General features: G+C 32.2%; 1 protein-coding gene across 3 annotated transcripts in view; it reads right to left on the minus strand.

The window, feature by feature from the left end:
- The window catches only part of cu (NADP/NADPH phosphatase nocturnin), a 76,373-nt gene that overhangs the window by 27,572 nt on the left and 31,755 nt on the right, over nucleotides 1-17,046 (minus strand). The window contains exon 1 of one of the 3 annotated variants that reach the window (XM_088224379.1): nucleotides 952-1,149. The exons of 1 other annotated variant lie outside the window; for it this stretch is intronic. Coding sequence is in view for 1 of the 2 variants with exons in the window: in XM_088224376.1 (XP_088080502.1) it covers nucleotides 952-996 (45 nt within the window). In the remaining variant the exon portion in view is untranslated. Of the gene's footprint in view, nucleotides 1-951; nucleotides 1,150-17,046 lie in introns of those variants that run through there. One more of the 3 variants, XM_088224376.1, reaches the window with a different exon arrangement.

Here is a 17,046-nt window from a genome sequence, read left to right on the forward strand (position 1 = left end):
AACATTATTATTTCGATTAAAACGATTATAATATTTATAAATTATGATGTATTTATATTTCATTTAAAATTATTGTGATTTGGTATTTATTGCTTCCTTTTTTCCACATAATTAATATGAATTAATTCGCGTTTAAGTTTTGACTCTTAAAAATTGGTGAAATATAGATTTATTATTCATTTTTACCATCTATATTTATTACTTTGATGTGAGATACAAATGATTTATTTTAAATATTAGTGTTATTAAATTGAAAAAGTATTCAACTGTAGGACTGTAATTTGTTTATTCATTTTTGGATTATGGGGTTTTATTTTTAGTAAAATTAGTAAATAAATTATTCCTCGAATATGTATGTGTTTCAACGTTCAATCAGAAAAAATATTTTATTAAAAACACCTAACTAAAAATATGTACGTGTTTCAACATTCAATAAGAAAAAATATTTTATTAAAAACACCTAACTAAAAACGCATTAGAAAATTGTACAGTAATTTCGTTTAATTTTTAGTAAGTATTATTAATTTAATTAAGATCCAATTAGTTATTTTTGTAATATAATCACTAAAATTAGCATCATATAAAAGCGATAAAACGTAAATGTTCAAGTTTACTTATAAATTACAATTATTATTAATTTAAAAATAAATTATTTGGGGATTTAATTGTGATCTTTAAAAATTCAGATCGAGTCAAATTTCATAACACTGAACGGGGCTTCATAAAAATGATATTTTTAGTTTCGTGAATTTTTTTATTGATACATAAAGAGTGATTCACTTTTATCAATGGGAATAAAAACAAATTATTAAATATTTTACGAGCATTTTCATTGAAAGTAGTTAACGAAATACCTTTTTGAAAATATATTATATCAATTTATTATTAATTTTAGGTAATTATATACATACATATACATAGGTAAAATTGAATAAAATAACGTCACTCTACCTGAACCAACATTTTCATTGCATGTTCTAATTTTGTACTAGCCATTTTAAATTATTTAAAACTATTAATGTTAATTCAATGACTTGAAAGAGATCAGTAAAAGAAGCTATCTAAAGTATGCGCTATAAAACCATTATCACAAACTGCACACGACCACTTCTGTCACTACATTAATACGGAATGACAAAACGGCACGTCTAACCTAATGTAATAACGTGATAAGGCTAATGATAATGTTTTCTCTTTATTCGGTCAAATGACCACATGGAGACATAATCTAAACAAATGATAGTGTTGTAAATGGTACGTACGTTTTTTTTCCACGTTTGTTTATTTACAATGAGAAGATGATCAATCTGGCATCAGAATTCTGCAGAAACGATAAAATTGTATCATTTCAGCATTTACTTTGTGGAATTAATATTTTTAAAGTCCGTCGTCTATCGTTTGATAAAACTGGGGGTTTTGAGAGAAAAAAATCGTCATTAATTACGTCAGTAGCAACGTGAGGCTACATTTCTAATCGTCTCCCAAGGGACTGCGTATAGATTTATATTAAAAGTTTTGATCCTATGGAGAGAAAGGTTAATACAATTTTTTTATTTTTTTATTTTTGTACTCCCAGGAGATACAACAAACTCATTTTTGGACAGAAAAAATATGTACATAAAGGTATGGTAATATAATAATATCATAATCATCATCGTTCCCTTTCCGCACCTAATGGTGCATTCGCAGCGTATCTTGATCATTTTTGTTACATGAAGGTAAGACGATCAGTCTTACGCTTCAGGTACCTATGAAACATTTTAGTGTGAAAACACCCTTTTAAATAAATATTTCATTTCAACCATGATGGGAATCGAACCCGAGACCGCTTGCATGGCAGGCTAACGCGCTGACCATTGCACCACGAAGCCGACTATAATAATATAGTAACAAGTAATAATATTTACATAAAACTGAAATAAGATAGCAAGTTAAGTATATAATACAAAAAAATTAAAACAAATCATAATAAAAATTAATATTAAACATTTACATATAGTAAGAAAGAAATGTCCGAGGAAAAAGAAGAACTCAAAACTAAATTTCATCTTCCACGTACCTCCTCAAGTAGTAATACTTTTAATCAATACTTTTAATATACTTAAATATTAAATAGTTTTATTTATTCCTCCTACGCGACATCCTGCGATTATCGCGAAATTCTATTTCTCACGCACTAAAAGCATATGGTTTTCAGGTTAAAAGCATATGGTTTTCGGGTGAATACCATTAACGACACTTTTAAATAAAAATACACAATTTTTGAATTGCGTAAGAGATATTGGTGCTTGGGGATTTTACCAAATGGCTAAGCGCCAAATGCATCTGAGCTCTGGGTATATTACATTCTTTGCAGTACGTTATTTCTACCACCAGCCAACTAAATACAACATGTATTATGTAAGTACATGACAACACCCAACTCTATCTGTGCCACAAGGAAGACAAAGACCAGTAGGCCATACGATGGATGGACTGCATCAGTGCGGGTACGACAATATTGGAAGTTGGAACTGGAGAAGACGGGCAGCAAGAGTGGAGGAGACTCCTAGATACAGCTGAGACCCATCCAGGGCTGTCGAGCTTATGATGACGAGTTTGAGATTTGTTTACAATATTATCAATGTGTTCACGATAGGATAGTTTACTTTCTCAAGTAATACCTAGATTCTCAATTAAAGAATATGCCGTTCAAATTGTAAGTCTTCCATATTCCGTTCTTAAAATAAATTTTAGTGTAAATTTGATGTTAAATGTATTAAAAGTATTAACATGCAAAGAATATTTTACAATACGATGATATTTGTGTATGACATATATATATTTTTTAAATACTGAATTTTGCAAAAAAAATGATCACAATACCGAAAATGGAAAAATCAGACTCCCATTTAGAAAAAAGGCGAAGTCATAGAATTTAATTTTATACAAGGCAGTATAAAATATTGTGAAATGGGAAAAAACATTTTTGAAGAAAATAAAAATCTAAATGCAAACAGAACGTTAAGAAATATGTGTTAAACGGGGAAAAATACGCAACGGATTGTCATGTTAATTATCCTAGACACTCCAATAAGGATCTGATTCTACAGAGACGAGTTAATACTTTTTTGGCTCAAAGGCAGCAATATTATATAGGCCCGAGGATGTATATATAACCTTATCCCAGATTTATGGAAATGTGGTGGGATTGCCAGGCTGAGGAAGGTGTTGACTGCATTTTTAATCCATATTGGTCGGAGGGAGTGAGAGAAATTGTTGTCCGATGTAGAAGGACGTAAGCTGGTTTCTTGTTTTATTAGTAATGACTTAGTATATAGAGATTTTGGTATTATTTATGTTTTCTCTGGATATTTATTGTTTACTTTTAAGACTGAAAAAGCACACATAATAATAAAACTGTAATTAATTTTTAATATTACTATAAAATACATAATTTACTGCCTTAGAACGGGGAAGCTATCCCTAGTTAGGCAGTTTAGATGAACCAACAGCAAAAAAAATAAAAAAAATATGTATGTTTACTTTTACTACTCAATTAATTTGTTGTATAAATAATAACTTGTCAATTGCTGTAATAAATATGTAAAAAATAAATAAATAAATAAAATAAAAAAAACATAAAAATACTTATAAATTACTTATATTTATTATTAATATTCAAAACATTAACTGTATGGTCAGATATTTTATTTAATTGGTACTTAATTTTGTTAAATCAGTGTCCTGACGAGGAGACGGGTACGTCTCGAAGCGCTAGCAGACATAAAAAAGTAGGTAAGTGGTTATATACAAATATTTCATAACATTCAGTATATATTAAATATAATAATAATAATATAAAAATCAATATTGCTAAAACCCATGTACTGTGTAATACTTCGTGCCTTGATGCTCAAAATCCCCTGACTCTGTCAAACCAAATCATCGAAAGGGCCCAGAGTTTCAAATACCTGGGAGTATATGTTACAGAAATTGGAAGCTTTAAAAAAGAACTGGGAGTGCGGTTAGGAGTAGCAGGCGCCACATTCAACAGTATGAAGGATGTTTCAAGATCGGATTTTTACTCAGTGAAAACCAAGTGCCGCCTATATAACGCCTGCATAACATTTATTCTTATCTACGGATGCAAATCGTGGCGTCTAACTAGGGCCCAAAATAGCAAAATTCTGAGTTTTGAGAATAGGTGTCTCGGAAGAATCTTAGGTAGGCGATGATTTGACTTGAGAATTGAAATGTATGTGGTGTGAGAAATGAGGTAATAAGAGAACGGACGCAGCAAACTCCGGTGACAACTATTGTCAAGTGGAGGCGATACGGTTGACTAGGCCATATACTGCGGATGCCTCATGAGAGCCTTAATCTCGCTTGCCTACTTTACAAGGCATCAGGTTCTCGATGTCCTGGACGTCCACTGCTGACAGTTTATGTCAGAACTTCGGGACGAGATCCTGACTTGGGAGAACGCAAAGAAGTTGGCGGCCGACAGAGATACATGGAGGCTCTTTATAGATATCATATGCTTCAGCTAGGGAGTGGACATGGAATGATGATGATGTTATTATTAGAGCACACATAAGAATATGTTTATATGCCCTATTTCAAAATTCAATATAAAATAAATAAGTATTTATTTCTTTTAATCAATGTATGTATAGGTAAATAAATTATACATATCTAGACAATTTTTAAATCGGCACTATTGAGAGGTCTCGGGTTCGATTCCCGACATGCTTGACATGAAATATTTATGGAAAAAGGTGTTTTTCACTAGAATATTTCATAGTCCCTAGACTGGCGCCTGTAGCGTAAGACTGATCATCTTACCTTCACGTAAAAAAAGTTCAATACACGCTGCGATTGCTGTAACAATGCAGTGCCCAGTGCACTATTGGGTGCGGAAAAGGAATGATGAAGGCAATTTTTCAGTCGGCATTTTGCCGATAGATTCATGTTTTAAGTGATTCATATTCTTATGTTTATTATGAATAAGAATTTCTTCTCCCGTCAACCTTACAAAGGGCATTCACACCAGATAAATAAATAAGAATATCAACGCATGTCAACCTTAGATAGGGTTTTAAATAAATAACGGTACTCCATTAATAATTATTAAATATTTACAAAGGAAATGTCTTCCAACATTGTATGTAGAAATAAATGTAAAATTATTAAAATGGTTCTGATAAAACGTGCGATTTTATTATAAATTTGTTGCAACAGAGAGATAAAACATTTTTAAAAAGGGAATATGAAAACTTAGGCATTTACAGGGCTTATAACCTGTCATTGTTTGTGGCCACATTACACACTGTGTAACATTCACCGTTTTGCCCGTGTTTAAACATCCACATTTCTTCGACTCTTCCATTTGTTAACTTTTGAGGCCCAAGAGTGTTCAATCGACGTGCTAATAAGCAACGTGATAACAATTTCTCACCATGGTTGTTTATCGTATTCGCGATCACGCATGATTTTTAAATAACTTTTGACAATTATTAATACAGTATGCTTAATAATAAATAATAAAATAATTTTTCAAAATGTAATCTGTAATTGTTTTTCAAGTAAAATTATTGTTAATGTAGGTTAAGTGTAAATAATCAATGTAATTTATAAGAACCTGCTGACGAGTTGTATGTATGCAACTCAGCAGGACTTTAATTTAAGAATATTTTGTAAATATTTTTGAAAAGTAAATAAAAAAATAAAAAAATTATATACTGGTGCTATTAGATAAATTTTTATCCATTTTAAGTTTAGCGCCATCGAAATTTTATTTACTTTTACGTGAATTTAATGACGATGACTTGAATTCAATGGACGATGAGTGGATCAAGCCAAATAGGTAAAAAATTGTTTCCTGATTATGAAATTTTGCCTGCAAGTTTATATGAATTTATTGCGTTTTTTATGATTATTTTAGTTTATTGTGCTTCTTATGTTTACAATAATAATTAGGTTAATTAAATTAATTACGTTTTTATTTTTTTACTATGCTACCAATGTTAAATAGGCTAATTTAAGGCATGTTTCATTTTACTTTTTGTAAAATATTTTCCTCGGCACGGGACACCCCAGAACATTATTCTGTTAAAAAAAATACAAAATTGTAAAAGTATAAGTAAATAAATGAAATGAAAAAAAAATACATCGGAGTATATACATCGAAACTCGATTTTTAATACGGGGGCAGGGATAGTTTTAACACAACGTTCTGAAAATTTACTTTTTCAATTACTGAATAACGAAATTAAAGGTACCATAAGTTAATAAAACATCGAGTTAAAACGTACTTAAAAATTGGGGAACGGTTTATCACATGTAGTGGGCGTACAACAAGGGTGCATATTGTCGCCGCTATCATTCTTCTCAAGGAGTGAAGGCGTGAAAACTCTTCGAAAGGGGAGAAGATTAACGGTATCCATATCGACAATATAAGATATGCCGACGATACTGTCATATTAGCTGATAACATTGCTCACCTTCAAGAACTTCGTTTGATAAATGATGCAGGAGAGGAATTGGGATTAAGCAGAAACAGAAGCAAGATTAAGTGGATGGCATATGGCAGAGCAGACTGCTCTAGTTTTACTTTACGGCTAGGAAACGAACTGTTGGAGATGGCGGACCAATTGAAATACCTTGTCAGTATTATTATAAAGTCTGTAGACCCAGATGTGGAGGTGAAATGCAGGATCAAAGTAGCTCGCAGCACAATCAACAATATTCTGCAATGATAAATTGAATTTAAAACTTAGGCAGAGAATGATGAAGTTCTATGTTCGGTCTGTTCTGTTATATGGCTCAGGAACCTGGACTTTGAAATCACACGCCATAAACCGGCTGGACGCATTCGAGATGTGGCTTTACAGCAGAATGCTTCATGTACCGTGGACAGATTGGTAGTGGTCAGCAATGTAGAGGTCCTGAGGAGAGCTAATTATAACAGTCTCTTATCTGGGACACATCTTGCGTGGAGACAAGTATAAAATCCCCCAACTATAGTATTTTATATTCAAATATAAATACTCCAGTATTTTATATTTAAGTAATGAAGGATATCAAAACAAAGCGATGAGGATAATATGAAGATGTGGGAGACGAACAAAAGTTAAGAAAATGATTCAAGTTCTAGATATCATGACAATTGAATCAAATTCAATGTTGCCAATGAAATAAACAAAATTATTAAAGGAATAGTCCCGAGATATTTTCAAAATAAACTAAAAAATAATTAGTTCTTTCATAACTATGCAACAAGAGGATCTAAAAATAAAAGACTGGAAAAGAAATCAAAAGCAATGTCCCAGAACTGCCTTATGTACAAGGGAATACAATTATTTGAGGAAATGCCAGAAAGCATAAAAAATGAAATAATTGTAAATATATTTAAAATTAAATGTAAAAAGTATATCTGTGAAAAGTATTAGGTAATATATAGTGTAAATAGTGAATATAATTAATGAAAATGTACATATGAAACAGTGAATATTATAAATTAGGATATTAAGTGTATAATAGTGATAAATAATGTTAGAATAAGTATAGATGTAAATATTGTGTTGTAAATATATATTAGACTATGTTAATCATAGAACTAAATAAGATAAATAATAAAAAAATATATACTAATGGACAAGATTGAGGGACAACGTGGACCTGGCAGAAGGCAATCGTCTTGGCTGCGCAACATAAGAGTCTGGAGTCTGGACCGGAATGAGATGTGTGGAAGGTTGTTTCGGGCAGCGAAAGAGAGAGGCTTTTTTAGAAGTGATTGCCGACATCGGGGACACCTGATATGGCACAAGAAGAAGAAGTAAGTGTAAAATTTACTAAAATGGCAAAGAAAGAACTAAAAACGGTTTACAATATTACGAATATTTACAAAGAACTAGAAGTGGTCCGTCATATGAGGCCCAAAACGTGCCGTGCGATTAAGGCCCGATGGGCTGAATTTTCTAGCGTCTAACGGTCGTCTAACTTATAAATTATTTCACTACAATAAACGTCGTTTTACGCATCGGCGTCGGTGCGCCTCCCATTTCTAGCCCGAGAAAATACACAGTAATACAAAATGAAAATATTAAATATTTAAATGTAACTCAAGGTAAAAGATAGTCTATTTTACACCATACGGACGGCGAATGCGATAAGCAAACAAGAACGAATTTGATAAGAAAATGTGATACAAAGTTGCGAAGATAAATTAAACTCCAAGATGTCAAATGCCACAGTTCTTCAACCGGGGTTCCGCGTAACAAGGGGTATCATAGAAGTTGATGGAACCGACTGCTGAAACAAAATTCAACAATTTTTTCAATGATATAAATACCTCTGCTTTGCGATAAAAACTGGTTCAACCTAGTTATTAATGATTTTTGTTGATTTGTGTTTTTTTTGTATTGTATTAGCGTATTTAGTAAAAAATATTTGATAACCAAAGCTTGAAAACACTGTCTTCTTAAACGATTATCTAAGTTTCAGGTTATTTAAATAATATTTAAACTAGAATGGTGACAAAGGCTGCGAAAGGTTGAAGACCTCTATCTTATGACAACAATAATTTATTATGCATGTCTGGATTTGCGTACATAAACGTCTTACAATCATATTCTCCAGACTACACAAAACTTGTTTCTATTTTTTATTTATATTTTCTCTTTACGAACTTCTTACAAAAATGTAATTTCTTATTTTAAGAACGTTTTTGATGGTACAAAATTCAATTTGTGAATATAATGACTATTTTATTTATTTATGCTTATTTCATTAGATCTTAAGAACTAATATGTAATTTATTTTTTTAAATAATTACTTCGATACAATTTTGTTTCGTAAGCTTGTTCGTCAAATATCCATTCGCAATCAAAATAGTATTTTGCTCTCGTTCCCTCTTATACGATACAAATGAATTTATGACACGAATTAGTTACAAAATAAGGCCGCAGACGTAATTTTTGATTATATGTAATTCTAAATTATTTTTCGTCTAATTGAATTATTTAAAAGCTTTCTATTTCTGTCTTTTCTAAGGTTAAATACATATTTGTTGATAACATTTGATTATGATATTAAAATCGGGTTGTGGTCCTGTGGCTAGTGTCTCGGACTCACGGACCAAAGGTCTGTGGTTCGAATCCCACTCTACCCCAACTTGATTCCATTTTCTAATAGTGAGTTATTTACAGTTCGTTGAAAATGGCCCCTCAAAATTAAATATTTGAGTAAATCATAAGAAAACATATTTCTTTTAATTTTTATTTTTTTAAATGTTTATGTAATTTTCGCAAAAATTACATTCTATATAACTTTTTTAATGTAACTAGTTTTATAAAATGGCGTTATTAATGTATTGTATTGATTTTTTTCAAAGCATTATGTGATATTACATTTTGTTTTGATTTTTCACGTGGCTATGTGAGTGTGCAGCCACGTAACTTGAAATTATCAAGCATAATAGGAAAACCTTAGCTGGAATTGACAGGTAATTTAAAAGTCCGATCAAAATGTAAAGACCTATCCGTAGTTAAACATAGTATCAATTTGAAAAAAAAACAGTAAAAATGATTGAAAATAAAATATTTTTATTTGAAAATACTTTACAACATAACAGGCCGTGAAGCCCAATTACAGTGGCACATTATATACATATATACTACATACGAGGGTACATAATTAGCACATCAATTATTGATATACTCCACCCCTGGGGCCTTACGCTGGAAAGACGTGACATTTTGTCACCCATTCGACAATAGTTGAGTGGGTATCTCGATTGCGTTGTCACATTGCTATTCGTGAAAAACTTTTGACCATTTAACTATAAAGCAAATGAAAAAGTGGCAACACTGACAAATATGTATTTATTTATGGCTTGAGTATAACTTTTTAACTTTAATTTTATACCGCTGTAAGTATATTGTTTCTAGTCAAACTTGCTCTTTTGGATATTTTGGGTATACGAATATTTGCGAAAGAAAATATTTTACTAAAACACAGCAAATATTCATTTAATGGATTTAAAAAAAGGTTATTATTTATATGTATTATCTCAAATATGTATTTTGATATCGACGAAGGATAAAATAATTTTAATATCGTATTTCATATCAGAAACGATTAAAAAAAAGTGTACATATATATTATTTGCGTATATACATACGATAAATCAATATTATAATATTTATTTTACACTTTATAAACAGTAAATATACATATAAGGGCGGGCATATTGCCTTAAGGTAATTTCTTCCTACCTACCCAAACCGTTCAGTTTGAGAAAATTACAAGTACATGGACATATTCTGAGGAACTATACTGTATCTTATAATTTTATACAAAATTAAAAACAAAAATTGAGAGCAGCTACTACTGTGAAAGAGGAGGCAAGCAAATTAGAGCGGTAAAAGGGTATTTAAAGGGTTCTCTCGTTAATAGAACGAAGAGATAGTCCGTGTTGTGATAGAGGATGGTAGAGCTCTCTCAGATAAACAGGCGAAGTAGGATTATTTAAAAGGTTGTGAAGAAGTGATAGAATGTGAATGTTTCTCCTATGCCTGATACTGAACCAGTGTAGTTGCGTGCGATATTCGGTTATGTGATCGAATTTGCAAACATTAACATTCATCACTGCTGTTAATTTTTACTTACATGAGTTAAAATTAAATTGAAAAACTCTTCATTCAATGAAAAATGGCGAGTGTTTTTACGCGAATAAAATTTGACAGTTGAAGGTGCGATGTCTTACTCGATTGCCAATGTCGATTCCTTTGGGGCACTCGAGATAAATTCGACTGATTTTTTATCGATTTCACTCGCATGGGTGGTTCAAGAATACTGTCACTCGTCAATTTACATAAGTCGCATGCAATTCTAAAAATGAACGAGTCCAGCATAAGACCCCTGACCTGCTTTGAATTTACTAGTCGAGCTGACGTGCATACATTATGTAGCCTAATATGCCTGCATGTCAAGAAAAATCTTAAAACCTGCAACGATTTACCTACAACAAGCCGCTGACCACTGCGAAATGCTGTTTTATCAGGACACGATACATTAGTGTCAATGGCTAATATTAACAGAGCCCGGTTTGAATTGGTTATATGCCCCCCTATTCATTTGATATAGCCCTTCACGATTCCACGTCCGCTCCCTGGTTGGAGCATAACGATCCACAAAGAGCCTCCATTTATCTCTATCGCCTGCCAGCTCCTGTGCGTCCTTCTAAGTCAGGTTCTCGTCCCGAAGTTCTGACATAAACTGCCGACGAACAGTCAGTCGGTATATATGTATATTCCAGAGAACAAAACATCTTCAATTTAAATTTTGGGAACAACCAAAAGATTTGTTGATACGAGTTCATGTAAAATCACCTACAACACAATCACTGGACCACTCACCAACCACCGCAGCAGCACATCATCCTATTAACCACGACAGATTTGAAACAAATCCACCATATAACAAAACAAAGCTCCAAGGATCATTTCGAAAAGAAAAAAAACAGATACACAAACGTAAAGTCGATGCTAAATTACTTAATTAAGAACTTACTCATTGTAAACAAAGAAAAACCCTTCAATCCAATGATTTTCGTTGAAAAAATCATTAAATCATAATTTTGGAAAACCAAACACCTTTAAAACCAACCCGAATACGATTACTTTTTAAAATCTACTGGTGGATTTTTGTAAGCTGGCGCGTACGCTATTCTTACACATACGCATTGTGTAGTATCCGTGAATAAGTCCATCCCATGGTACGACATTGCACGGCATACGCGTTATGAAAATAATATGTCTCTCTCGCGATCAGACGCGCTTATGAGCGTGACATAGACAACTATTGCTTTGTTAGTTGCTAATGATATGGTAATGAAATATACACAGGATGCTTCTGCGTTCGTCTGAATTTTGCTGTGATTCTTAATAGTAAAAATATAATAATTTGTACAAGTATTAATTTATGGATTAAAAACACCGGTTAATAAATATGTAGGTATTTCATTAAATGAAATCATGAATAGGTCGATTATGTAGTGATGGCGCTTTCGCAAAACTTACACAAAATCATTTTTTATGTACAGAATACTGATTTAAAAAAATCTTGATGTTATAAAAAATCCCTTTTGAATTTTAGCGAAAAAACAATTTCTTACGAAAATGTCATGTATTTATGAGTATTTATTTTCAAACAAGCAAATTTTTTATTTAATATTTTGTGTTCATCATAATAATAATTAATAGAGTATTACTAAAATGCACAGTACAAAAATATCGGGAAAAATATGGATACACACTTATTAATAAACAATAAATCCGGTTATATATATACTTAAAACAATCTACATAACTTCGCATTCAAGTTCTTAAGTAATTGACTTTAAAAAAAAAACATTTTTTCAAATTTAAATTGCCCCTTGTTCTTGAAAGGACTAAAATTAGTAAAATGTAACATTTAAAAAAAATATTTGAAAAATATAAAATAATGAAACAAAGTATTTTAGAAAATTAATATTACAATTTCTCAACCCATTGTGTTTTTTTTTCGTGTACACCTCCCTCTGATCCAACACCGAATTCAAAAAAAGATGGCACATTTGGTTAAATTTAAAACAATTTTTTTTTAAATCAACATCTCATAGATTTTAAATGCGTTAGTGTGAGTTTTCTGAACGCGCCAGCTGAAGTTAAACCACCAGTAACTTGGTAGTATTTTTTAGAATTTCAAATAAAATAATTCATTTCGTCTATCTGAAATTCAAATTATGCATTTTAAAATGCTTTTATGTGTTGTTATTACAGAAGAATTCAACATTAACCATAATTTAGAAACCAACCAAAAAAAATCATCGCGTGTACACAATATGTACTATATTAATGTACACGGCAGTGTTGCTATTTCTCTTACTTAAACCGAAAAAAAATTTATTTTTTTTTAATTTAGGCAATCGATTCATGAACAGGTAGTTTAATAACATAATTGAAATAATTCTTGGTTACCAGGCGTGCTAGTGACAAAATTTCTAATAAGTTTTTAAATTATTTATTCTAGTTATTAAGCATACTAAATTTTAAATTGTGTAGTTATTTTTTTGTGACGGAATTAGTATTCTAAATATTCTAGTAATATTATACATAATTATATTTTAAATATTATGTATTTTATCATACTGAACTTTCCCTATCGATTTGTTTATATTTTTTAAATTTATTTTATTATATTTATTTTTTATTTTTGTTTTATATTTATAATTTATTTTTTATTTTTGCCCAATTACAATGGTAAATTTCATCACAAAACACCCAGGCTTGAGAAAGATGAATTTTTGTGTTTTTACCGGGAATCGAACCCGGAACCTTCCGTGAGTGAGTCGAGCGTCTTGACCACTACGCCACGGAAAATGTATATGTAAAATTAATTCAATAAAATTCGGTAAACTAAGTTTGACTCCTTACAAATACAAGCAAGACTAAATTAATGGTAAATCTGATATTCGGTGATGCTGTAGAGATTGACAACCAACAAATGGAAGAAATCGATAAATATAAGTCTTAGGTGAGGAACATGGGGCAATCTGAAGAAGTTAATCTACACTGAAGAGGATCTACACAGATGGCAGTCTCTTGGACGGCAAAGTAGGTGCAGCGTTTGTATCTTACGATGGCGTCAGAGAGCTACCTTCGAGAAAGTTGAAACTCGGCAATTTCTGCTCCGTGTTTCAGGCGGAACTCTTTGCGATCAGAGAAGCCCCGGTCTATGTTTTGAAGAAACCACCAAACAGATGGAAGAAAATAGCAATCTTGACAGATTGCAAATCTGGCGTTCATGCAATAACTGACCGAAATTTGGTCAACCCTATTGTAATATACAGATATACAGAAGTTTCGATGCAGACACCAAGACGTGTACATCGGCTGGATGTTGTGACACTGCGGAATCCTTGGCAACGAAAAGGCTGACAAAAAGGCTCGGGAAGCTACGCTCAAGAAGACAGCCCCCGATTTTGCATATTTCCCGCTCAGCTTTGCCAAAAGGAAAATAAGAAGCATAACCCTTCAACTCTGGAATGATCGTTATTTAAGTGAACCTGCCAGAAGCATAACTAAAATGTTTTTCCCTGCCATTTTCCAAGCCTATGGTTTCAGGAGAATACAGAATGCTGGCTACGAGCTCACCCAGATGCTTACGAGTCATGGTGGGTTTATGAGCTACCTACATCGCTTCAAGTTCTCCGAGATCGACAGCTGCCCATGCGACGATGAAATTCCTCAAGATGTCCCTCACCTGTTGATGCATTGCCCCCTTTTTAGCTTAAGACAACAGCTGGAGGCGCGATGCAGAAGCTTGGGTAAAGAAATAATTCATAAACACTATTTTTAATTTTAGAGTAGAAGTTAGAACACTTCTTGTTGGTGTTTTGAAGATCTATGCGACATCCCATCGGTGATAGGTAATAAAGAACTCACACGAGAGGTAGTATTATACATGGTCAATATAGTGTAGGCAATTGGTAAAATAAACCAAAGTAGGGAAGAAAATGCCGAACACTCCTCTAGCGGAACGGAAGGCCTGTTGACTACTGCCAACAGACCGGCTTCTCCTGAAGAGTTTTAAGTGGTTTCCTTTCCACATGAGCAAATGCTGAAAAGTACCTGATTGGCCCACATTAGTATATCCCTCCTGATCCCAACAGTTTAGATAAATTTAAAGAAATTTAAGTGCAAAAAAATCCACTTTTGGAATATAAACCTAGTATATTATAAGCAAGGTAAATAATAAAGTAACTCTTATATTATAAAAAATAAAAAAAACTGAAGAAGTTCTACGACAGCAACATTCTCCAAAATCTCAAACGCAGAATGTATGACCAATGCGTACTTCCAGTATTGTCATGTGGAACAGAAACACTTTACCCAATCCACTATAAGGAAGCTCCGCGAAGCACAGAGAAAACGTGAAAGAGCCATGCTATACATGAAACTCTGACGCATGAATACGTAGAAGGTCAGGAGTAACTGACGTCGTCGAAGAAGCTTAAGCCATGGATAATGATGATGAAATAAAGTTCTGTAGTTAATTGTGGCCACTAATGCTGTCATCACGTCAATCCTTACATAAATTTCTAGCTTCTTCCACATTAATTTATATTGTCATACGGGCCCTTCGATTTTGACACGACCAGACTGAAGATTAGGTTAGAACAAAAAGTTCGTTTATTTATCTGACCTAATTAAAAATTCGTTGAACTAAAACAAAGTCATAGCATTCATTTATTAAAGATAATATTTCAGTTGGTCTATTAATCTCAATAATTTATTTACAAACTAGTGTTATTTAATCATTTCAGTACTGATAAAGATTTGATGATCTGCTCTTACGTCTTTATTATGATTATTGATTAAAAAAACTGCATAAATAATGCGTTTTATCAAAATCGATCTCTCAGCAATTAGGTATAGTTATACTTAAGTAATAAACTTCCAGACATTCAATAAATATTTTAGCTTTGACAGACTAATAATACGTTATTATGAATTTCTGCAAGCTTAGCTCGGTTGTATAATATTGGTTGCGTCCATCAAGATACATATTGAATAACCATTACCACAAATTATTAATGAATTCATAACCCATGAGGTGAAGGTAATGATGGACACCACCTAGCACCTGTTTTTGTTTTAGACTTTTCTTTCTCTCACCCATAACTAATAAATGATTTCAACTGCATATTAGACTACAGGATATATTGTAGTTCTAGGAACCATGTTGAGTTTGTCTTTATTAATGTTATTTGCGTGTCTGTGTATTTCAATTGGCTCATTGCAAAATCCCCTCTACACGTTTGCCAACGTATTAGCGAACGTCTTGGCCAGCGTGTCGAGCCACCTTAAAACGGTCATGTCTGCGACATAAATATAACAGTCTGAAATCAATCTCCGGCTGTTTTGTTTAGCAAGATAACCATAAACGACGGAGAATAGCAGCATAGTCAGAAAACCATTTAGTTTTTCATTACAATGTGAGTAGATGCACGTGAAGATTGCAGAATTTCTTGTCAATAGGGTATTTTCATAAACTGGGGATATGATTTTAAATGTATTCAGTATTTAAAGAATATTTTTACGATTGCGAGCATTTTACTATAAAAATCTGAAACGAATGTTTTCATTTATAATTTCCTATTTAAAGTTTGATAGAAATAAAACGGCCCGTAACTGGCCAAAAGGGTTGATGACGTCACGTGTGACTTATAGATCCTAAGTTCACTCAAATCCTATACTGAGATACTCCGACACGGGCAGCTTGTGGCTTTTTATTTGTTTTTTATAATTAAATTTCATCTTTTCCTTTGCTTTTTTTGTTTTCATTTATAAACATCTATAGCATTATGACAGACATTGGTTTTTTACAAGGAAAATCCGATAACTTGCCCAAAATAGATAGATTCATGATGGGAATTTTTTTCTCATCCAATACAAACTTTTTAAGTTCTAAGTATAGAAACGTAAAGGCCGCAAAGTAAGGAAATATATAATGTTTGCTTCTAGAATGTATTCATTTAAATAGTTGTATTATTTGCATGAACTATGAATGTATTGTTTTGCGTACATTTAATGCAAAAGGGATGTCACGTGACTTTGACACAACATAATCCATAAAATACCATTGCTTGTAAACATCTCTGTTGCTCGAGTGCGTATTAATACCTTTTTTTTATTAAATGTGATTTACTTATTAATATATCAGCTAGGGAAAATTACGAAGTCAATGCCATAGGTTACATTTAAGTAAAACGGACGGGTGATATTTGAATGGTAAAAGGTCGAGTCACCCCAGAACATAAAGTTAGAACCTAAGCGTACTCGGTGACGTTGATTTACGATGAAGTCTAGGAAATAATAAATTCCTGCAAGTGTGAAGACTGTCCAGCATCTCAAGGTCAGTTGCCATTTTGTAAATACAATAAATTTCACAAATAAATAAGGTAGGTTTTCATACAGCAATTATTTAGTAATTTTATTTTTTATTTATTTAGAAAAC

The sequence above is a fragment of the Micrasema longulum genome, unplaced genomic scaffold (assembly GCF_059751315.1).
Source record: "Micrasema longulum isolate JH-2025_06_02 unplaced genomic scaffold, ASM5975131v1 h1tg000281l, whole genome shotgun sequence".
NCBI classification, from domain to species: domain Eukaryota; kingdom Metazoa; phylum Arthropoda; class Insecta; order Trichoptera; family Brachycentridae; genus Micrasema; species Micrasema longulum.